Source organism: Rosa rugosa, chromosome 4, assembly GCF_958449725.1.
Source record: "Rosa rugosa chromosome 4, drRosRugo1.1, whole genome shotgun sequence".
Classification (NCBI taxonomy): domain Eukaryota; kingdom Viridiplantae; phylum Streptophyta; class Magnoliopsida; order Rosales; family Rosaceae; genus Rosa; species Rosa rugosa.
The window spans coordinates 47,075,347-47,097,571 of record NC_084823.1 but is presented as its reverse complement, the minus strand read 5'-3'; the positions used below and the strand labels follow the sequence as shown (position 1 = coordinate 47,097,571).

Genomic DNA, 22,225 nt, shown 5'->3' with positions numbered 1-22,225 from the left:
TTTGATCCAACATTTTAGTACTTACCACTTGGGCCTTGTATGCACGTTTATAGACCAGGATTATTGTGTTCAGCTAAAAAAAAGTTTTTTTTTATTTTTCATATTTTTTCTTTCTTTCTGTGCATGATATAGTAATGGACATATGTACATATAGTTTCTTCCAATATTTTAGTCAGATAATAATAATCAACAACAAAAATAATAATAATAATAATCAAGGGTTTCGGTTAATCTGATGAAAGAAAATTTGGCATTATAAGTGCCCCAATTCTTCAGCTCATCTTTAAACGCCTAGTTCATTGTTAGAATTTGTCAATATTGTTAAAGAAAAGTTCAAAATGACAGACAATATTCATTTCAGAGTCATAATAAAGTAATGGTGATTGTTTTACTAGACCTCAAATCCTTCAAGTTTATGATCTGGAAAAAACGTTTATATTGTAGCATGTGTTTTCTCAAATCCGTCATGCGTTTTCCGCCATGATCACTCACTATTACACATCAACCAATTGCAGGTCTTGATTATAGGGGGCAACACAGGTGAAGTTCTCTATTCGGTGGATTTTTAGGTGGTGGCTAGTTATAAAGTCAAGCCATTGTATAAATAAAGGATCGATGGAAAGCTACGGGTTCAAAACTTTATATATGTATTTGTTTAGTTATTAACATGTTATTTTAAATTAGCAAAGATGACCACTAGATAAGAATGAAAGCTGTTAATGATGAAGTAAAAATTCTTAGTCTTGCTATTTGGGGTCATGAGCCTAGGCAAAATCGACTATATCATTTCCTTCTCCAAAATGGCCGCCGCCGCCGCCTTTGCTTTGCAAGGGAGCTTGATGTTTAGAAAGTTCATCAGTTCATCTGTTAGTAGGGGTTTTCTTGTTTGAGATGTTTATAAAAAATGGGAATGGTGGAACAAGGCTAGGGGCAAGGGGTTAGGGTTGCTAATTAGTAACTAATTACTTACTAAGTTACTATGAATCCTCAAGTCGCCCGTGTTGGATGCATAATGGACTTATGGGGTATTATATGTAGGATCCAAACACATGTTGAACCCATTTCTGATTAGTACTCTACTTTGTTTCCTTCAATATTTCACTCAAAGAAAAGAAAAAAAATAGTATAAAAAGGGACATTGGAAAAATTAGTCTAAGTTTTGAGTTCTCTCATGAATGAAGTTTGGAGTTTGACATGCATATCATTCTTAGCTCAAACTATTAATGGTGAGTTTTAAATGCTCAGTTCATGTGAGTTTGTCATTAATTGTTAAGAAAGTTGAGATGACTCAACTATTTTCACTGTCATAATCTAACTGCGATGGATTGGTGGATTGAATTACATAACAAATGCATGAGTTTCCTCGAATACCAGCAGTTGCAGATCGATTCATGCATATGCAGCAGTTACGCACACGTCAAGTTGACGGTAGTAGCAGATCCATGTTGATTATCAGGCAGCAGGTCAAGAACGGATATATAGGCATATAGCTCACATGTTGATTATGGTTGTAGTGTTGATCTGGGCTGTTGATCCAGCTCCGGAGAGATCTAAAATTGCACCAGTTTGCATTTGCTCTTGTAGCAATCAAGCTTATATGGTTTCGATGAGGATGTTGATATTCATAGAGAAAATTATAAACGTTGAGATCTAAAGTTGAGCCCCTGCCATTTCTATCCATATAAAAATTAGTATTATCGTCTCTGATTCATTCACCACAAGTTTTACAATTGTTTTCAAATATTAAATTTTTAGGTAGAAAGTTGAAAACTGTAGCACAACTCTGCATGTCCACAAGAGTCCAGTTAGGATTGATAACTCCACTTAGTTTCCTCCAAAATTTCACTCAGATAAACTAAAAAGACTAGAATAGTATTGAATTGTACGTTGAGAAATGTAGTCATTACTGTTTAAGGCCTATGATCTCTCTAATAAGTGAATGCTTGGAATTAGGAATCATACTGTTCTTCAGCTCACCTTTTAAATACAGGTTTCCATGCTTATGAAAAGTTGAAATGACACAAAATATTAGTTCCACTTTCCAGAGTCATAGAGTCATTGTGATTGTTTCACAAGAAATGTATTGCCTAAAATTCTACGAGTTTTGGACCTCAAGATGACCACATCAAACAGTTGCAAATGTTGAGATTATGAATCAATAGGTGAAGTGAAGACTGAAGCAGGGTAAGTTTTGCAGAAAGTTTTAGCAACCTATTTTGCTCTGCAGAAGTTTTAAATTGCAACACCAATGAAGCAACAGGTTGTTTCACACTTCATAAACAAAAAATAAACAAAAAAAAATTAACAAAAAACCTGCTTACTTCAGTCTGTCACTGTACATGAAATGTCACCCACCGTGTTGGGCAGAAGTACCAAGAGACCCAAGAATCCAGTCAAAACCACAGGCTCTTTGTGAGTGGAAACAACATTTTCAGCGTTACCATATTTGCTAGGGAAACAAAATCTCAAAGTGGTTATGGTTATGTCAATGATAAAAAGATAGTTTAATAAACAAAAACATACATCTATCATCTCCTTCTTTTCCCGTTCTTTGAGTGTTCAAGTCAAGTCAACCTAACCAACTAATCTTTCCACCCTTCCTTGTTCAACCTTCGTGAGGCAAGGCCTTTGCCAGAGAGGCTAGGAGTAACCGGCATCGAGGGTGTATGGGGGGCCTCCTCATCATCCCAGTTATCATCCCAAGTGTCGTCCCATCCATCATTAATGTGCAGCTCCGGCTTTTCGCTGCTCAAAACTGGGAGGCGCACATCATCTAGCTTTTGATATTTAAAGCCACTGCTGGAAACCCGCCTCTTCATAAATCGGACATACATCCCAGCCAATACCAAAATCATCAGCGAGGCAACCAATAGAATCCCAATGGCAGGTCTGTGTGTCCAGAGGTATAAGTAGGTGGTACTTGAAGAATTATCAGGCTCCTTCCTGGAACTGTGCGTGATTAGATCCTTGAAATCAAGGCTGCAATTGCCATTTCCTGCTTTTAGAACAATTATACTGGTAGCTCCTCCACTTCCAACAGAAACATCCACCTGCATTATTATATCCGGTCACAACCGACTTCTAAAATCGTGATAAGAGGCATCAAATACCAAGCATGCTCATTTACAACCTATGACATCAATTAAAAACCTACTATGAGTATAGGTGAAATGAATCAACCAATTAGTACTTGAGAAGAAGACTCAGGAGATCCACTGCTACATACATATATATGTATATGGACAGTCTGAGAATGTACGTGGTACAAAGTTATTAAAGGAATTTGGTGCCTTGGCCTAAAAAACATTATTAGCCAGTGAAATTGCAAGGACAATTGAGTAATTTATAAGTCCCCCAAGCAAGGAGATATTAACAACCAGGTTTTACGTGAAGTGGTATATCAAAATTGGTCCACATTATTGTTTAAAATGGAGAATCTCATAACCCAAGGATCCGTTGAGACAATGTAGAGTGGAGGTAAAACAATGCAGAATTCTTTGATAAGACAATCATGCATCAATGTCTAAAAGTAAAAGAGCACACAATAGGGATTAGTAAAACCATAGAAGATACTAGCCTTGCTTAACAACACATCAAACAAACTATATTTTGTGATTCAAACAACTCTTTGGCATTGTTTACAAAGTACCTTTGCATTATCTTTCTCTTTCAGTTGAACTTCTGATTTGTCTAGCCGCACAAAATCAGGAGCTGATATGGTAACCACAAGAGGGTCTTTACCCTTGTTCTGAATTAAAAGTGAAAGATGAGGAGAATCTGAAAATACCAACCAAATCAAGTCTTATCAACAGCAATCAGATAAGATTTAGAAAGAAACAATAAATTTATACATATTTCTGCTTGCCAAGTAAATAAGGATCTGTAAACACATAGAAGCAAACTCTGATTTCTGAATATTTCAGTTTGGTTCTGAACAATCATATCTATGAAATTTCTCTTCTAGTCAATCGACACTTATCTTGTAATTTGTTTTTTCATATTAAGTTTAGAGCCTTAGACTGATAAAATCATGAGCTCCACAACATGAAATTTGAAAAATAAAACACCCTAATAATAGATAAGATAAACAACAAAACTGCATAGAGCTTCCATTAATACAAAGTGTAACACATACCATCATCTCCAGGAACTCTCAAACACGCAACCAGCTTGTTCTCCTCAACAGTGCACATATTAGCTGAACCACATTCTTCACGGGCAGTACCATCCTCTCTCACCGGGTTCACATTTCCGGCATTACCCACCTCCTCCTTAGGCATTGCCTTTGATTTCTCACTCGGCTTTCCATTCTTCCCATCATTTGATCCTTTCTTAACCTTTGGCACACTATGAGATTCTGTTGACCCAACTTCCCCATCTGAACCGCTCTTCTCCTTGCCATTCCCAACACCATCCTTGGATCCACCATCCTTAACTTTATCTTTCTTCACATCTTGAACTTCATTAACATTTGAAACTAAATTCGACACGACCTTCTTATCATCCGAACTATCTGAACCCTTGGATGTTACTGTAACATTCGGATCCACAACAGTTTTTGCACCTTCGTCTACCTATTTTCAAAATTAGCTAATCAAGTAAAATCCAAAAGCAACAAACTATGCTCAACAAAAACAAGTTTTCACATTCTTTTACCTTCAAATCAGCACCAGAACAATGAATCACAAGCTGCAAGAGCAAAACCCCGACCAAAAGAGCAATACGCTTCTCCATAATTTGAGACAAGCCCACTTCTCTAAACTACAAAAAGACCCTATTTTGAATCGAACCAGACATTAAAACCATACATGAAAGTACAAAGCTTTCTACTTTTTGAACAGAAAAGTAAAAGCGCAAAACTTGTGTAAGATATATATCAACTACCTTAGATTCAGACTGCTTACCCAGAATAAGAGGAGGGTGCTTGTGTGTGCTTGCTTAGCATGAGTATGGTTTGAGTCACAAACTGGGCTTCTCGTAGAGGTCGGAGAATTCAAGAATGTATCTTTTTCGAAAAAATAATAATAATGGTGTTTAGAGGTGAAGTACTAGAGGTCAACGAAGACGATGAAGAGTCAGAGACTAGCTAGAGACTCGAGGGACCGAAGAAGCGGAGAACCGGAGTTCAAGGACCCGGTTGCTTTGGTGGATCATCCGAAAGTGGTGTGGGCCGAAATGGGCCGTACCCTAGTCCAGTTGATTTGTTGGATCGCTATTTTTATTAAATTGAGTATATTAACAAGAAGAGGGAAAACCCTAATGAGAATTTTTTTTTTTTTTTTTAAGTCCACCCCACCCTTACATATGTTAATGAAAATCGAACCCATGACCTTTATAATGTTTGAATTATAATGAGAATTAAGTTTAGTCGCACAGTACCATTTGATCCAGTGTCAATTAGTCTCTTCTTTGTAAGTGAGAGGTTGTGAGTTGAACTCACAAAATACTAGTTGCTGTAATTTGAGTTTGTTGATATAATCAAAAATAAAAAATAAACTTTAGCCTCATTATGAGAGGTGAGGATGAACTTGGACCTAAATAACAATATTTGTCACTCAATCTATTAACTATTTATGTGGCATATATAAATTTTATATTTTTAGTTATGGGACATACACAGTGTGATCAGTTTGATTATACTAGTTGCTGTAATTTGAGTTTGTTGATGTAATAAAAAAAAGAAAAAGTTTAGCCTCATTATGAGAGGTGAAGATGAACTTGGACCTAAATAACAATATTTGTCACTTAATCTATTAACTGTTTATGTGGCATGTATAAATTTCATATTTTTAGTTATGGGACATCACACTGTGTATCAGTTTGATTAGTGTTTGCTTCATCACAATTCGCGTGACTTGTTCTTATAGGGATTCAATTTAAACATAAAGCAAAAATATATGATCTTGGCTAACAACTAAAATGACCAATTACATGACAAGTAAAACTTGAGTGTATAAAGTGAAGTTAAGCCTAATGCACAACCATCCCCTTCACATACAATAAATGGGACTTGTAGCACAATACAGCAATATGCTTAACATTCTGCCTAAGCAAGCATAGAATATACTTGGCCTCAGCGTTAGGCGAGTAGCAAAAGAATAAGCATATATGTGCTGAACAGCCAGAACCTACCTCTGAGGTGTCTTTATTACTTCGTTCTATTAGTCAATTTTGATACAAGTCTGCAGTAACACTGTATAAGAATACTAGTTTAGACAGGTCAGAATCCCACTTAATCAGCTTAAATTTGACTCGGTCACTCAGTGACTGGGGTGGATGTTGATGAAGAATTTGAACAGCTGGGTCAACTTACCCAAAACTGAGGGTTCTAAACTTCTAATGATGATTAGAACAAGTAACAATAAAAGTCTTTTAGAGCTCATAATAATGTCTAAATAGGATGATTTTATTTTCCCAATCAAAAGGCCCCCAGGAATATAAAATGTAGTTATCTCCCTAAATCATTGAGGTTCTGAATAATTGAGAGCTCCAAAGTCCACGGCTCCTAGCTAATAGGGTGATAAGAGCATTTAAGGGTTGTCCAATTGTTGTTCTTAATTAATTTCTTTTCTGGGAGGTTGGGTACGTAGCGCTCAGCTGATGATCCCTCTAAAATCTAAATAGTTGGATGTGAGTATTAGAAATTGTCAAACCGACCTTGGTCCACAGCAACACCATCAGAGGAATATTATAGAAGAAATTATTTGCAGGAGGTCCAAAGAGTTCAGGCCAGCTCACTGAATAGCACCTGGCTGGCCGGAGAAGAAGGATGGACTAATGAGACACACATAGGGCCAGTTTAGCCCTTCTAGAAGCATTTTTAGGTACGGAAATTAAATTGCCTTGGATAGCGTTGCATTTAAACAATTAAAAATGCATTTCTATAAGTTAAGTTATAGAAGCATTTTTAGAGTGATTTATTTCACCATTTCGGAGAAGCAACCAACAAGCGCATTTCTCGGCAGTACCTGTTTTCTTGAAGAAGAGTCTAATTCTGTTTGCAACAGGCAACAGGCAACAGGCAACAGATAGAAAGTGTAATTAACTTATTGCCGAAAAGACTGTCAAATGGGTCCCGTATTCACACAGGTCTTTCTCACTCTAATGCTGTTGTCAGGTGAAATCTTTGACCACTCGTTTTGCCTTCATGTGCCATGAGCCAGCTAGCAACAACCAATAGAAATTTCACTTCTTCAAAGACCAAGAACGTAGTACTGCTTATGATTTCTTTGCCTTGCCTTGGAGAACCCTAAAAACCGAACTGTTACCACTAATGTTCTGCTTATTATATTGTGTTGTCCACCGGCCTGAAGAATACTAGTAATCTCCCAGTGTTGGCCTTTTCCAAAATCTTATCACATGATTATAGAAATAGAACTATTGGTTTTCTAAAACGGTTCCGATAATGAAACTACAATACAAGATGATGAAGGTCCAAAGGGGGAAGGTCGTAGCATTGCTCTTAATATGTTCAAAGAAACCAACAAAAGTGAAGGCAACCAACCAAATACAGGTTAAACGATGCAGCAATGCAGAAGTGAAGAAGCACTGTATGAACCCTCTCTTTGCTGTAACATATGCCATCTGAGAGAAATGGCAGAAAAAATTAAAAAAAAAATAAAGACCATGCAAAAGCTGTTGTAACTTGCATCAGAGAATTGTTTGGGAAAAAGAAAAAATCTCCACCATATTCCTAAATTAAATGCCATTGATGGTAGGCCCAGATAACATGTTGGTGACAATAGGTAAGTAAGAATCATATTACTACTACAAAGACGAGTAATGTCGTTGGCCTTTCTCTATTCAGCTTCTACTAATTTTGTGAAACAATAAAAAAAATTTCACTCTCGCTCTGTTCGGTTTTTATTTTATTTTTTATTTATTATTTATTGAGAGTGAGATAGCAAGCCACTTTGGTTACGTTAGCGAGTTAGTAACACACCTATGACCCACCCAGTCAGTATTCAGAACCGAGGTCCACGAGAGTATATTCCAGCAAAACCAGACTAATCTCTCGCCACAGGCGCACGAACTCGAAGGCCCCTCAAACCTGCTGGCCACAAATTGGTGGGAGTTAGGATCTCTAGACATGGGGTTTTCATACAAGGCAACTCGACCAACTTTACCACACCAGGTGATTCGCTCTGTTCGGTTTTAAATGTACGTGGAGATAAAATATTCAATGAATTGTCTCTAAAATAAAAATACGTGAAGCGAGGAAAAGGATCCCATATTCGCCATAAGTGAAGTCGTGAAGACCAACCATGTGTTTCTGCATCCGAAGCTTATCGGATCATACAATCATACAAGAACTCAATCATGTTATATTTTTGTAGGTAGGGAAGACTTTGATGGCCAATGCTTGGCTTTTTTTTGCCCATTACCTAGCGTGGACGCATGGCATGACGGCAACCACAGAGCCTCAGGGGAAAAACATATAGTGGGGCCCATTTATCCTCTCATCCAAAACAGGCTCAACTCTCAGGCCCATGTGGGTGAGGTGCTCATTGGACTTTCGAGGCCTTCGCTGAATGCTGATTGGTTTCGTGACGTCAGGCTGGCGTCAAGTGCAAAAGGTCCGAAGCAAATTGTGTGAATGGAGGCATGGACGGCGCCGTTTGGGGTTGCCTTTTGCGTGCGCGAGATGATCTTTTCCGGAAATGAGATGATTTTCACGAGATTTTGGGATTTCCCCTTTCACCGGTGAGGAAATGATAACGTGACACGCAGCGAGAGAGGGGTTATGTGTGTGACGTGTCGGGCTCAGGAGATAGGCCCACTGTGATAAAGTCGGCGTCTCCCGACTGATCTGCTTTTGCGACCAAGTCCGCATGCTGCCAAAATACAGCTTTTTGACATTTATTTCTGTATTGGCCCCTGCTGTTGGCACTAATTACGTGTATGCCCTTTTCGAGGCAAAATCAGTTGCCAGGGTTTTGTCCGGCGCGACTTTGAGGTGCCAAGATTGACTCTGAGGTTGATCTGTTTGCATTTTTTTCTTCTTTGCGGTTTGGGGTTTGAGAACGAACACCGACGAGTATCACCACCGTCTTTATAATACTATCAGCTTTCGAACCATTATAACTTGCGTGGGAGTCAAAACTTAGGTCATAAAGTTATATGAAATGATCAACTCCACTAGGCGTAAGCTCCTAATCTAAGAGGTCAGGAGTTCGAGCCTCATCAAGGGTGGGAATGGAGTGGGTTTTTTTTTTTTTTTTTTTAAAGCTCCTAATCTAGGGATTCAATAAAATTCAAGTGGATAGTCACTTGCTGACAAGTTTCCATTCCACGGAGAATCCTAATAATTAGTAAGGATGTAATTCAGTTTTGCGTTTTGCATTGATCTCGTTTCAAAAAACATCTATTTAGTGAAACAAACTTCAAAGTCGATAAGTTTGCTAACTCGTTTAGCTCACTTAATTAGTTGTTAATTAAAAGTTGTAGTAGAAATCACAGTTTTAGCTCACTCCTCAATCTCATAATGTTTTCAGTTTTAGCTTTACATAGACATATACTGACTTCTTAATTTTCAATTTATCCGAATTAACTATGGCACAAGATCTCTCGTAGAGACTATAGAGAATATTTACCCCATCCCTTTTTCTGATCCCACATGCCCAGTCCAAGACTTGGACAGCATAATGAATTTTAGAATAACTAATCCACTTCTGTTTTGGCTAATCAGCAAATTTGGCGTACGTTTAAAAGGGAAGTGAAAATGGGAGAGATCGATGGACAAGGACAGAAAGATCCTTTAGCTAATAACATGAAGATCGAGATCGGGATCGGGATCGGGATCGGGATCGGGTAGTAGCAGCAGAAGACGACTAGCTAGATCGTACGAACTGTGTTGGGATTTGACTTTTGTGAGAAGAAGTTGGGTAGGTAGTGGCTCACATGCAAATACAGAAGCTAGCTAGCTTTTCTTCTTTCTGGGCCATTGAAGAAGAGAGGAAAAGATGTGTTTATATGCATGGGTGTCATTTCACGAGCTTTGTCCTTTTACAAGGACGACCTTTACGTCTTTAATGTACGTACCATACTCTGATTGGGTCCATTCTGATGTAACTGTCCATCCTACCTTTCTCAGTTTGAAAACCCAGCTGGCTATTTGAAACAACAAGAAATGGTCTTAGAAACTCATTCAATAATCGACTGATTATTGTTATAAACTCTCGCTAATGGCATCGTCGACATTTCTTGATCAATAAACTCGATTTCTACTTTAAAACGCGTGATAGATAAGCTTATGAAACTAAATACAAACAAAATTCACCAAACGTACAAAAAGTTTAGCTTAATTATGAAATGCTTCTTCCAGATATTTCATCTTTTATTTTAATAACAACTCTTGCATTACTATAGCTAAGTTATTGTTAATAAGATGTACATATTGTAAACTAATGATAAATTTTACATACATCAATAATTGACAATTGCTTATCAACATATTAAATAAAAGCTTTCATAAAAAATTTTATTGACGGGAAAATTATTTTAACGTTTGGTAAGTGAAAATCATTATACAATGTACTCCAAGTAATTATTAGACACATGGCCTTTTAAGTACTCTTCTTTCTATTTGATATGGGCATCGACATGGAGAATGTTAATGAGTTATCCCCTCCCATGTTGTAGTTCCTAAAAGCTACACATTCAAAAAGTTTGTCTGCACACATTTGTGAAAAGGCCCTATAATCCTATGCCTGATCAATTCAATTTCTAAATGACAAATACATCCCCCTAATTAAGGTGATTGAGAAGATACAAGAAAAAGGACATGAGAAGAGTTAGGCTTACTTACAGACCTGCCTAATCTCTGAGTGGATTGTAGAGTTCCACCACAAGCTATATATGAACTGCCCAACTAGAAACATCACCCCGCCTTAGAGACTAATCACTCTTGTTCGAGATATTAAAGAAATTGCCTCTTGTTTTTTATTTCGTTTCCTTTAAACATGTGTTTAGAGAGGCCAATTTTGTAGCTGACGCAATTACTAATCGAGGACACACTATCACCTTTGAAGCTACTTGGTCGGGTAGCTTTCCAACGGGTGCTTCTAGAGCCTTGATGTTTGATCGTGTAAATTCTGGATGTCCTAGAGGTTTTAGTATTTAATGTTATTTTCTTTCTTTCAACAAAAAAAACTAGGCTTTTTTTATTTTATTTTATTTAAATTTTGCATTCTTTCCCCCACTCGGTTCAGGGTTCAATAGAATTGAGCCTAAACTTGTTGATAAGATATTGGAAATCTTATTGGCAATTAAGCTGAAAAAGTCAAACAATTATTACAACGGTTCAATAGACTGCAAGTTCACATGCCTTGGACCTCGTCACTAAACTTTATGCTTTTATGGATCTCATGCCTTAATATAGTTTTATGATGTGACATACTAAGTTTCTAACATCCTCAAAGAAATTTGGTTTTCACCAAGGCCCTGAATATCAATCCTACTTTTTCATCACTGGGGGTTTTCAGACCATTGAAACTATTTGCAAACATAGCTTTTCATAGCATAACCCTAATTTTCATCCAACAAAAGCCCCTTTATATACAAGTTTCGGTCTTATGGGAATGAGCAACGATCGATGAAATGACAATTGCAGAATCTGATTGCCTAGATGATTATGGAGGAAGTTGCTTTCACTACTAAACCATGCTTAATTGTCTGTTGAAGCAAGACCCACCCCCTTAAACTCATTTCAGTAGGAAGACGTCCACTTTGGTCTCATGACCTTTCTTTTATTCCGAAGCCCTTTTTATTTTTTCCCCCTCAGGACGAGTGGTAGCTATTTCCTTTAATTGACTAGTGTTTGAATGATATATAGTTGAGACTTTAAACATATCGGAATAGCTTAAACTAGCTTTGAGCTCAAGGAAAATGGTGAAGTAGATCCACTTAAGTTGTTGCAGTAGTCACCTTTTCATATGCGAATGCCCATCATATTAGCATTGACTATCACCACAGTTTTTAACTCGTAACATGACTATTATCCTTCGTTGATGTATGAGTTTTGCTATGAATTTCACGCACGCTAACAATCCACACAAACCGCTCATACCCAATTGTCCAAAAGTACATATTTGGACCGACGTACACAACTTGTGCAAAGTGATGGTGTTCAAACTTTTGACACACAACTTGATTAGTTGTATGTGAACTAGTAGCTAAGCAATTGGCGGTAAAAGGTTTCACAACTTGATTAGGGAAGCGAATGATTCAAACCAGAGTTGACACTCAAATAATAACGATTAATGCTTAACATTCATATCCTCATCCTCATCCACATATCGATCACCATCACCATTACGTACCATTATATGAAAAAGGTAGCAATTGGCAACTTCTGCGGCGTCGAAAAATAGAAAGGCAAAATCTCTCTGGCCTAGTAAGTATATCTTGGACTACCTGCACGAGACGAAAGGAAAGCCAAAACCCAGAGGAGATAAGTTGGGGTTTTTGGGATTAAGAGCTAGAAGACGCGTGGCCTGGTTGAGTTATGGAGGGTGTTGGACTTTGTTCGAGAAGCTGAAGCTGACTAGTGACTACTGCTGCTGTCTATAATAAATCGACAAAGTAGCTTTAGAGCATCACAGGGACCATTGGGCTACAGTGCTACACGGAGGAAGGCAAAGTGAAACCAAAAATCTTACAAGATTTTCGCATTTCACAAGAGTTCAACAACAACACACATAATACAGAGTTCTTTTACGCTTTTTCGTTTCTAGATCTTTCGTGCATTTACAACAACACCCTTCCTCATAATCATAGTTATCGCATAATGTTCATACTAGAGGAGGAGACAAAGAAGTATGCTTGCGGAGGATGTGATGCTCCGAAATTTTTAGTTGTAAGATGTATTAATAATTGTTTCGTTCAATGTAACAACCGAATGATCTAGTTCATAATATGATAGAACTTTTATCAAGAATGTAATATTTAAACGAGATTAATGAGTTTGCATGTTAAATTGTTAGAGACAATTCAAAAATATTTTGGTATATATTTTCTCACTCAACAGACCTTATATTACTCAACGTGTCATGATCTTATATTATTATTATTATTTTTTTTGAGAGAATCTTATATTATTATTTGAATTTTCCTTTGCGTAAAGTAAATATAAATAATTTCTCAAAAAGAAAAAGAAAAAGTAAAGATAAATAATTTGAATTCGCATATTCAATACATAAATAATAAGAGAGTGCACAAATATTATTGAGGAGCGCAAATAACATTTTTGATTAAGTAATCAAAAGAAAGCAATAATTTTGACACAATTACTGTTTATTCTCCATAATGGGCAATATAGTCATATCCACACCATGCAATTTTGACCCAATTTCAAAGCTGTTAGAATTTTGAGGTTGTGAACAGAGGGGTAGATATTTTGTAGTAGGCAATACACTGCTGCTATAAATAGGGAGACCAAGTTCAGCCTTCAGGCATTAGTAATTCAACACTCCTCTGAACAAACCTCATCAACAAAATTGAAAATCTCAATCCTCTCTTCTCTCTCAGATAACCAAAGCTTCCTCCTCTTCTCTTCTGTGCCCATCTTGTTCTTCTAAGCTCTTAGCTTTTCATTTCTGAGACGCATACTTTCACCTGATCCCTTACTTTTTCCTTCACTTTTGCTTCTGAATCTTACTCATTCGGAAAAAAAGGTCTCCTTTTTAGTGCCTTTTTCCTACACTTCAGTTCCCAATTTTCCGGGAAACCAAAACCCCTTTGTTTCTTTTACCAAACAATCATGGAAACAATGCAACAAAATCACCTCCCTTTCGAGTTCACCGAATTCGATATCCGTTCATCTCTATCCAACCTCATCCTAACCGGCGGCACAAACACCTTGGACTCAATCTTCTCCCATTTCCCACAAACCCACACAACCACCACCACCACCCCAGTTTCGGAGCCACTAGGCTCCTCCGTCTACCTCCTCCAGCGTGACCTCATCCAGAAGTTCAGCGAGCAAACCCGCGCAAACAACGGCGCCGTTTCCCGCCTTCCGACGAACCCAGTTCAAATCCCAAGCTATAGCTCCTCTTCCTCTTGCTCCACCACGTACCTAGCCCCCACCAAGAAGAAGCTGTACAGAGGAGTGAGGCAGAGGCATTGGGGCAAATGGGTCGCCGAGATCAGACTCCCCCAGAACAGAATGAGAGTCTGGCTCGGCACCTACGACACCGCCGAAGCCGCCGCCTACGCCTACGACCGCGCCGCCTACAAGCTCCGTGGCGAGTACGCGCGCCTCAACTTCCCCAACCTCAAGGACCCCACCAAGCTGGGTTTCGCTGACGGCTCGAGGCTCAACGCCGTGAAGGCCTCAGTGGACGCCAAGATTCAGGCGATTTGTCAGAAGGTGAAGCGGGAAAAGGCCAAGAAGAATAATGCCAAGAAGAGCAGTAGTGGTTCGGTTAAGACTGAAAAAGTGACCAAAGTGGATTCGTCATCTTCCTCTTCGTCGCATTTGACTTTTTACGACGGTTTGGGGCAGGAGCTGCTGTCGTCTCCAACGCCGACAGGGTCGGAAGGGAGGTGTGAGAATTCATCCACGCCGTCGGTTTCGAACGACGGTCTGATGAGCGTGGCCATGGCGGAGATGGAGGACTTGGAATTCGAAGGGTGTTCACTTGCAAGAATGCCTTCATTTGACCCAGAGTTGATTTGGAAAGTCCTTGCTAATTAGGAAACAGCCAAAGAGGCTTAGTTTTAATTTTCTCTTGATCTGGGTTTAGATTAATGGTACTGGTGCTAAGTGTAAATGGTACTGCACGAGATGAGCTATATCTGAAATATGATTCCTTCGGTTTCTAATAACTAAGGAATTAATGTGGTTTTATGTTTTGGGTCCCCTGTAATTTAAAGCCTTGTTTTTGTACCAGGGCACTTGCCAGTGATACAAATTATCCAGTTATTAATAATAATTAATGGCTACTTCCTCGAATTTTAAAGTTCTTGATGCAAGAGTAAGAGTTCTTCTTCTACCAAACTGATAAATATGAGCGATACAGAATGAGTTAAAGCGAGCCATGTAGGTGAAGCAGCTGAGGCTTATCTCCTATTGTCCTATTGATTTGGAGATGAGGGTTGTTGTCCTTGTGAGCATATTGGAAAGAAGAACCATGTGAACGTTATGTGTCTCTTCAGATGAGCTGCTTAGTCATCTTTTGAAGAATGACTACACAGAGGAGGCAGTTCCGTGTAGCACTGTAGCATCATCTCCGTTTGATTTTTACCAATCAGTTGTCTGTACAATCTTATGTAGTCGAAATCAATCGGCGGATCCCATGGGAGACAAGAAACCAAAGCACGTAAACATGTCTACGGGGTAATACACATTCTACATTTTTTTCATGAAAAAGATGATAAAATGAAAGATTGTGACAGAGTATGCTTCAACAGTGTTCCTATGATTCATTGTACCGAACGACAATGTGGAAATAAAATGTGAAATAAGATGCAACCATGTGCAAGAGAAACTGTTGCAGCACTAAGGTGTTTTATGACATTTACATGACTGTCAGTTTCATTCATAAATCCTAATGATGTCGTTGGGAAATTTCAGTTTCACGAACTAAACGAGTCCTGAAAGTTGGATACCACAAAGATGAATTAGATTGCAGCAAGCACGTTCTTTGACTGCTGCAACTTCGACTGCTGCAGTTTTGCATTGTAGGAACTTATCATCTCCTCCTGCACAGAATGAAAAACAAATGAAATAAGCTTAAACTTAGTTTTGAACTTGGGATGGTTCAGAATAATTCGGAAAATGATGTACATCTTGCAGCTTAACAGTACAATGTAAAGACCCTGACAACATGACTTGATTTATTAGTCAACTTTTTCAAGAACAAGAGCATTAGAACTTGAGATTACATACCTTGCAAGATTTTACCAAAGGCTCCAAAAATGATGATTGGAAGAATCTTATTGATTTTCCAAGTGCCGTTCTATCCCGTTCTGTGGTTAAGCAAAATATATACAAGACCATCAATCATAAAAGAAAAGACAGAAGTAGCATGTTAGTGCAGCACCAGCAGTAAACAAGACACTGCTGGAGCATTTCCTACATCAAAGTTGCCTAATCATACAACATAACCACCCAAGAGTAGCCTGTTGGTCTAGGTATGAGCAATACACGAAATGAACTTTAAGTGATGATACTGACGTACCGTTATCAGCCTCTGCTCTCAAACCCTCATTATTAAGTTCTTCTATGAGCTGAAATTCCACATAACCATGTAAGAGACCACAAATCTCAGAAGACAACAGATTGCATTGGCAAGTAACATAGCTCATGTTAAGAACCAGAATGAAAAGGCAATGTAAAACATCTACATGAATGCTTGGAATCATCTAGTTCAGGATGAATATGGTAAAATTACTAGAAGATTAAAGAAATATCCAGTTGCAAAAAGGTTGTACCTCATTAAGATTAAAATTGAACTAGAGCTCATACTACCCAGCAGAATAAAACTTGATGCTTTTCAATTTCTGGGATCAATCACCCATAAAAATTGAAAGAGCAAGCAGGTGCCCACATGATTAGAACAAAATATGCTATACGATAAGGAGTGCTAGCCTACTAACAAACAAAAAACTATTACTGGAATGTAGCTAAAATGCAATGTTCGGATGCTCGACAATACAAGAAAGGACAAACGATGAATGTGTAAAACTTGATTGACGCTTAATATAGTAGAATGGAACAAGCGATTCATGTAGCTGACGACATGTAGTAGGAATATGTACTACTTGCCCTGTACCTTCCCAGCATTCTTGCCATTGAAGAGGCAGGCCAAAACAGGTGAGATGACAAAAATACAACGTTATGTTCAAAAATATATCAAATATATCATGTTACACAGTTGAATATGCAGAATGTTTGACTATAGATAGCAAAATCTCCCACCAAGAAAGAAAACATGTATGGAAACGGAAGAAAACCATGGGTCTATCACATACAGTGGAAAGGGTTGGAACTGCAGTAGGATCAAACTCCTCACAATGGTTGGGATCAATCGGAACACAAACACGACCTAGAACAAAGAAACTGTCAATAGAGCAATCTTAAGAAGATTCAAGCACCTCTTAAAATATTAAACGGTTGAGTTCCCGAAAACATTTACAAAATACAATCAATCATATCTGGTAGCAATATTAAATAACCCAGGCACTAACCTGTCTTTGGATGTACACAGAATGGTGCCTTTAATAAATGGTTCATATGTTTTGAAACCTACCACAAACAAATACATATCATAAGAAAATCTACAAGGACATATTTTTGAAATTATTTTACAGTTTAGACACACTAAAGAGGACACATACTATAAAGGATGTAGCCATGCTAAATAGTGCACGGTGTAAAGTTAGTTTAGAGTAATATACGTAGTTTAGACACACTGCTTCAAGAACCGAGACCGTACACTATAGTATAGTTAGTTGTTGAAACTTGAAAGTTGAAACTAAGGAGACAGTAAAACAAAGCAGGGAGTTGTCGTGCAAACCTCCATGTCAAGTCTAGGGTAGGTATAAGAGAACACAATCTCCTCCACACATCTACGCAGTCCTTGCATCTTAAACAATCAATCAGGTAGAGAAAAATTAGGTTCAGGAGGTTAATTGAAATTGTAAATATCAAAATCCTACCGCAAAGACAACTCTTGTCCCAGGATAATGTACTTTAAATAATAAACTTACAAACATCTGCTATCTTGTACCTTCTGTTTCCCAGATTGCAGCAAATGTTTCAGCTGCTCCCAACGAGCAACATTAATGTCTTCTTTTGCATTGGAGGTTCGTCTATTATCTTGCCACTTTCCCCGAAGCTCAGAAGTGACAGCTGCAATGATAACAAAAGTATCATAATTAGAACATTAATTCTGGATGCAGCACAAAGACACATAGGACATGAAAAAGTTGTATACATTCATCAGGAATCATATCTAAGATCTTTTCATATCTCTCTGCAGTAGAAAATATCTTTTGACTGGAAAGCAATGTCCTCTCAAAGAAATCCTTAAGAACTTCGGTATATGATCTCCTGCAGAAATGAATACATCTTAGTGAAAGCAACAAAGGATCCAGTATCACAAAACCCAACAGTCTATGTTAACACTTACACAAGGAATGGATGAAGAGCAGGGCCCATCAAAGAAACCTTTTTATGACTGTTTTCATTGCCCTGAACAAAGTATATCATTAACAACTTTCACAAAATTGTATAACATATAAGTGTCTTTTAACCCAAATGTATTTCAAACAGTATACCACCTTGTAGACACGAAAATAGTCAGCAATAGCTGCTCTCAGTTCATTTGTGAGCCTGCAAAAAAAACAATATATAATTTTTTTTTTAAATCACTATTTAAGTGTCATTACATATCTTAGGAATCTAACGTACTACCAAGTGATTTACCTTCTAGCTTTCCCATCACAAACCCAACAATGAACACCACGTCGGCCACTGTATACCCAGAGAATGTGATTGAAACCAAAGTCATCTGCAGAAAAGAAGTTCACAAAAGTGAAAAATCAACGGTTCTAATAACATATACATCAAATGCCAATGAAAAAATTCCTACCTCGAAGGGCAGTGTCAATCACTTTGATAGCAATTGTCATAAGCGGCCAGCACTCCAGGCACACATCAGCTCCTGAGCAGCAGTATCTAACATCATCGTAATCTGACATATCCTGTGAGGAAAAATAATTTGTCAAACATGTGGTATAGCATTCATTGTCAAAAGTTCAGTTAGACTCTGACTATTTACAATCTTCATAATTCAAATGGTTGATTCACTTACTATATCAAAAATCAGTTCCCTCTCCTCAGGGTAGCAACCACTTTGAGCATAGGAATGCCTCTTTGCAGGCTGAAACATTAGAAAGATTAGAACTGAAACCAGAGACATGGCCATATCAGAAACACAACCATACACAACAGTTAAAACCAACAATTTGAAAAAAGAAGGGAAAAACAAGAACACCATGCATAGAAATTGTCTTGGATCTATTGGTGTGCATTTTTTTGAAACTTCATATAAATCTTTTTTCTATATGCATTCCAAGATCTACATGATTCACCTATCTATAATAAGGGCCTTTTCTTGCTCATTAGCGCTTTAGTTTGAAATATGGACATTTAGGCTTTTCTAGTAGAATATATAGGGCTCTTCTCAATACTTAATTGAGAAGACAAACATTATGTACATACACACACAGAGTATAAAAATTTAAGTCATGAAGTAGAGTTATGAAAAGCTTACATCAACATTGTACACAGGCCCAATATCTATTTTGACGGGGCACTTCTCTTTGATAGAATTTTCAAGCTCAGACACGGAGTTGAAAGTTTTGTACCGTAGATAAACATCATTATCCAGTGTGAAAGAAAACTCTCTCCGGCCAAAGTAGGACTGGTTGCATGCAGGATGCTTGCCATCTAAAAAATCAGAAATCAGGTTACAAATTCCCAGGAAAAAACAACTTTCATTTTCCAGGTGTGCACGTACAACACACAAAAAGAAAGGGAATGTTAGGAAATGGGTTGATAGAGAATGTGACTTACCATTTGCATAGGACATCCACTTAAACATTTCCTCATATGGGAAGAGCTTTCCTGCCACAAATAACACTTTTTTTTTTAACGAGAAGATAATCGAAACACCATCGCAAAATTCATATCTTAACAGCAAATAAACTAGACAAATGTTCACATATTCATATCTATTGAATTACAAATTACAACAACCAATCCCATCGACCCGACAAGAGAAAATGATGGATCTGCTTATAGACTTAAATCTAACAATTAGGTAGCTAATTTCAGTAGAATTGGAATGAAGATTGTTTACCATAGTAAATTTTGAGATACTGAGAGTTAAATCCATCAGGAACAGCATTCACTTGCTTCTGTTCATACTCATCGATCATCATGTCATCGTTGGCAACTTCGTGTCCAGGCATTCTTGACCTGAGCACCTACTGGCCGTCATCCAATTAATGCCGTCAATATTCCAAAATTTCACATAGATTTAATTATAAACTACCAAACCCTAACCTAGGCCTGGCAACGTGCGGGTACGGTGCGGGTTCTTAACGGGCCGACCCGGTAAAAACCCGTTAAGTTAACGGGTTTCGCGGGCTAAACCCGGCGGGTTTGCGGGTTATCCGTTGGAACCCGTTAACAGATTTTAATTTTTTTTAATTTTTTAAGCAACTAGAACCGGTAAAATAAGAAACACACAGACTTAATTATGCATAGTTTATAAATATACAAAACTATCTCAACCCCTGAAAGTAAAAATATAACCCTTGAAAGTAAAAATATGAACTTCTAGCAACCAAGAATCAACAAAACTATCTCAAATTCCAAATCTTCCTTATAACAAATAAACTTCCAAGAAAAAAAGTGCTTTAACACATATAACACAGACCATTACAATAAGTAGGAGCCACCATTGTTTTCCACTTTTCCTGTAGTAACATATTCACACACTTTTATTGCAAGCATTACAGTGAGTTAACATATCCTAACTTTTGTAAAACAGAAACCACGAAATCCAACTTGAACAAAGCATATGCTGCACATTGCTATAACCAAAGAAAGCTCCATTTGCTACTGGACAGTGATGATGAAGCAATTGATGACATGAGGAAGATGGAGAAGTGTGTGATGAGTGCAAGCAAATGAGTTTCACCTTTCAATTCTATGAACATTTTACCATAGCTCTCAATTATGTGAGCCAAGTACTTCATTTAGTTTGCATTTGCAGATAATCGAAACAAAAGGCATCATTCAATTGAAAGAGACATGGAGGGCAACATCATCTCTCCAAAACCCATTTCATTAAGATGTCAAAAATCAAACAAGATATACAACCAGAGGTACTTCATCATTCTTCAAAACCAGATTTCTCAATCTAAATAAGCAAAAAAGCAAATCTACATCTAATTATAGATGCCAAAGCAGAGTGGATCAATAACTTGAAACCAACCAATAACACATAACTCCAAGATTTGAATGAAGGCCAAATCAACCAATAACTTGAAACCAACAGTAGGACTCAACCATCAAACATTAGTAGAAACTAGAAAGTTACTGAAACAAGTGGCTAAACACACAATCCAAAAGCCCAGTGCTTTGAAACTGAAACTGGGTTTTCCAATTTTGACTGATTGCATTGAAATCCAAGCTTGAAAAAGAAGCATACTTACAGTTGGGGAGGTCTGGACGAAGGCAGTGGAAGAAGCTCGAACAGTGATTTGATTTGGGTTTGGGGAGGTCTCGCCCAATGCTTCTCTGGGTTTTGGGTTTGGAGGCTGCTCGAAGAAAAGAATTAGTAACTAACAGTTTCTATTAATATTGCAGCCATAGAATCAAAATTAGTATAAAAGAGAAATTGAGAGGCTAGATTGCGCGACCTTTTGAGATCTCGGGATTTCACGGCGCCGGCGAGAGGATCCTTCGGCAGGCACCAATTGGAGGTTGGATTGAGCTGTGGTGGTGGTGGTGGAAGAGGCTCGCCGTTAAGCTTTGGTGTTAAAGGGCTGGGAAAGGAGAAGTGGGGTGTTAAAATGGCGGGATAGGGTTTAGGGACTGGGAGGATATGTTCGCGGGAAAAGATTGGAACTCGGACTCGGTGCGGCGAGGGAGCACATGGTCTTTGCTTGACTAGTGGGCTTTAGATAAAGTGGGCTGGATATGATAGTTAGACAATAATGACACCCCCCCAAACACTAATAATGGCCCAACTTTCGTAGGGATTTTTTTATATGCTCGTTATGCACAAGTCATGATTTTGATTTGGGATGTCACTTTATAAGTTCCTAACGAACTTTGATCATTTCATAGTGGTCAACCAGGTAGAGTTTTTAACTTTTTGTCCACTCCGAGTACGATCATCATCATCTCTTCCCCGTAATGAAAGATTTTTGCTTAATGATTTGAATATGAAACTGTTCTTTTATTATTATGACATTAACGTATACATTGAATACATATCAATTTCTTACAATTGTAGACTAGCTCGAGATTAGAATAAGCTAATCTACTAATATGTGAAGTCGGTCTATCTTTATATTGAATTCAGCTACTCAATATATGCTGCAGATGAACTCCATATTTATTGCTTATTTGAGTACTACTATAATATCCTCAATTTTTTTTTTTTTTTTCTTTCAAAAGAAGGAAAGGAAAGGAAGACAA

General features: G+C 37.8%; 3 protein-coding genes across 7 annotated transcripts; 1 reads left to right on the top strand and 2 right to left on the bottom strand.

Moving 5' to 3' along the window:
* Positions 1-2,249: 2,249 nt before the first annotated feature.
* LOC133746330 (uncharacterized) lies at positions 2,250-5,068 on the bottom strand. Of its 4 annotated transcripts, none has more exons than XM_062174515.1 (5): positions 4,885-5,068; positions 4,657-4,774; positions 4,136-4,574; positions 3,650-3,777; positions 2,250-3,050 (listed from the first exon to the last, which is right to left on the bottom strand). In XM_062174515.1, the coding sequence occupies exons 2-5, from the start codon at positions 4,732-4,734 to the stop codon at positions 2,583-2,585; spliced, it is 1,113 nt and encodes a 370-aa protein (XP_062030499.1). In that variant the 5' UTR covers positions 4,735-4,774; positions 4,885-5,068; the 3' UTR covers positions 2,250-2,582. The 4 variants fall into 4 exon arrangements, with proteins under 4 accessions (XP_062030499.1, XP_062030500.1, XP_062030497.1 ...); XM_062174516.1 differs by having other exon boundaries at positions 4,657-4,761; XM_062174513.1 differs by having other exon boundaries at positions 4,905-5,068.
* Positions 5,069-13,440: 8,372 nt separating this feature from the next.
* On the top strand, positions 13,441-14,956 carry LOC133743107 (ethylene-responsive transcription factor ERF061). The gene has a single exon (XM_062170893.1). It carries the CDS (start codon positions 13,760-13,762, stop codon positions 14,696-14,698), a length of 939 nt encoding a protein of 312 aa, XP_062026877.1. The 5' UTR covers positions 13,441-13,759; the 3' UTR covers positions 14,699-14,956.
* A 376-nt stretch (positions 14,957-15,332) lies between these two features.
* LOC133743106 (uncharacterized) lies at positions 15,333-21,671 on the bottom strand. Of its 2 annotated transcripts, none has more exons than XM_062170890.1 (18): positions 21,442-21,671; positions 21,235-21,339; positions 19,872-20,001; positions 19,586-19,636; positions 19,284-19,459; positions 18,822-18,890; positions 18,600-18,711; positions 18,434-18,518; positions 18,289-18,340; positions 18,138-18,199; positions 17,943-18,058; positions 17,736-17,857; positions 17,523-17,591; positions 17,194-17,251; positions 16,978-17,051; positions 16,185-16,233; positions 15,893-15,972; positions 15,333-15,705 (listed from the first exon to the last, which is right to left on the bottom strand). In XM_062170890.1, exons 3-18 carry the CDS (start codon positions 19,981-19,983, stop codon positions 15,625-15,627), a joined length of 1,368 nt encoding a protein of 455 aa, XP_062026874.1. In that variant the 5' UTR covers positions 19,984-20,001; positions 21,235-21,339; positions 21,442-21,671; the 3' UTR covers positions 15,333-15,624. The 2 variants fall into 2 exon arrangements, with proteins under 2 accessions (XP_062026874.1, XP_062026876.1); XM_062170892.1 differs by having other exon boundaries at positions 19,872-19,998.
* Positions 21,672-22,225: the final 554 nt, after the last annotated feature.

Coding starts and splice junctions, on each gene's coding strand:
- LOC133746330 (XM_062174515.1), bottom strand. CDS start 4,734: ATGGAGAAGCGTATTGCTCTTTTGGTCGGGGTTTTGCTCTTGCAGCTT. Junction 4,575..4,656: donor GTTCTGGTGCTGATTTGAAG/GTAAAAGAATGT, acceptor TTTTGAAAATAG/GTAGACGAAGGTGCAAAAAC. Junction 3,051..3,649: donor AAGAGAAAGATAATGCAAAG/GTACTTTGTAAA, acceptor ATAATAATGCAG/GTGGATGTTTCTGTTGGAAG.
- LOC133743106 (XM_062170890.1), bottom strand. CDS start 19,983: ATGCCTGGACACGAAGTTGCCAACGATGACATGATGATCGATGAGTAT. Junction 18,519..18,599: donor GATTGACACTGCCCTTCGAG/GTAGGAATTTTT, acceptor TCTTTTCTGCAG/ATGACTTTGGTTTCAATCAC. Junction 15,973..16,184: donor GAGAGCAGAGGCTGATAACG/GTACGTCAGTAT, acceptor GCTTAACCACAG/AACGGGATAGAACGGCACTT.
- LOC133743107 (XM_062170893.1), top strand. CDS start 13,760: ATGGAAACAATGCAACAAAATCACCTCCCTTTCGAGTTCACCGAATTC.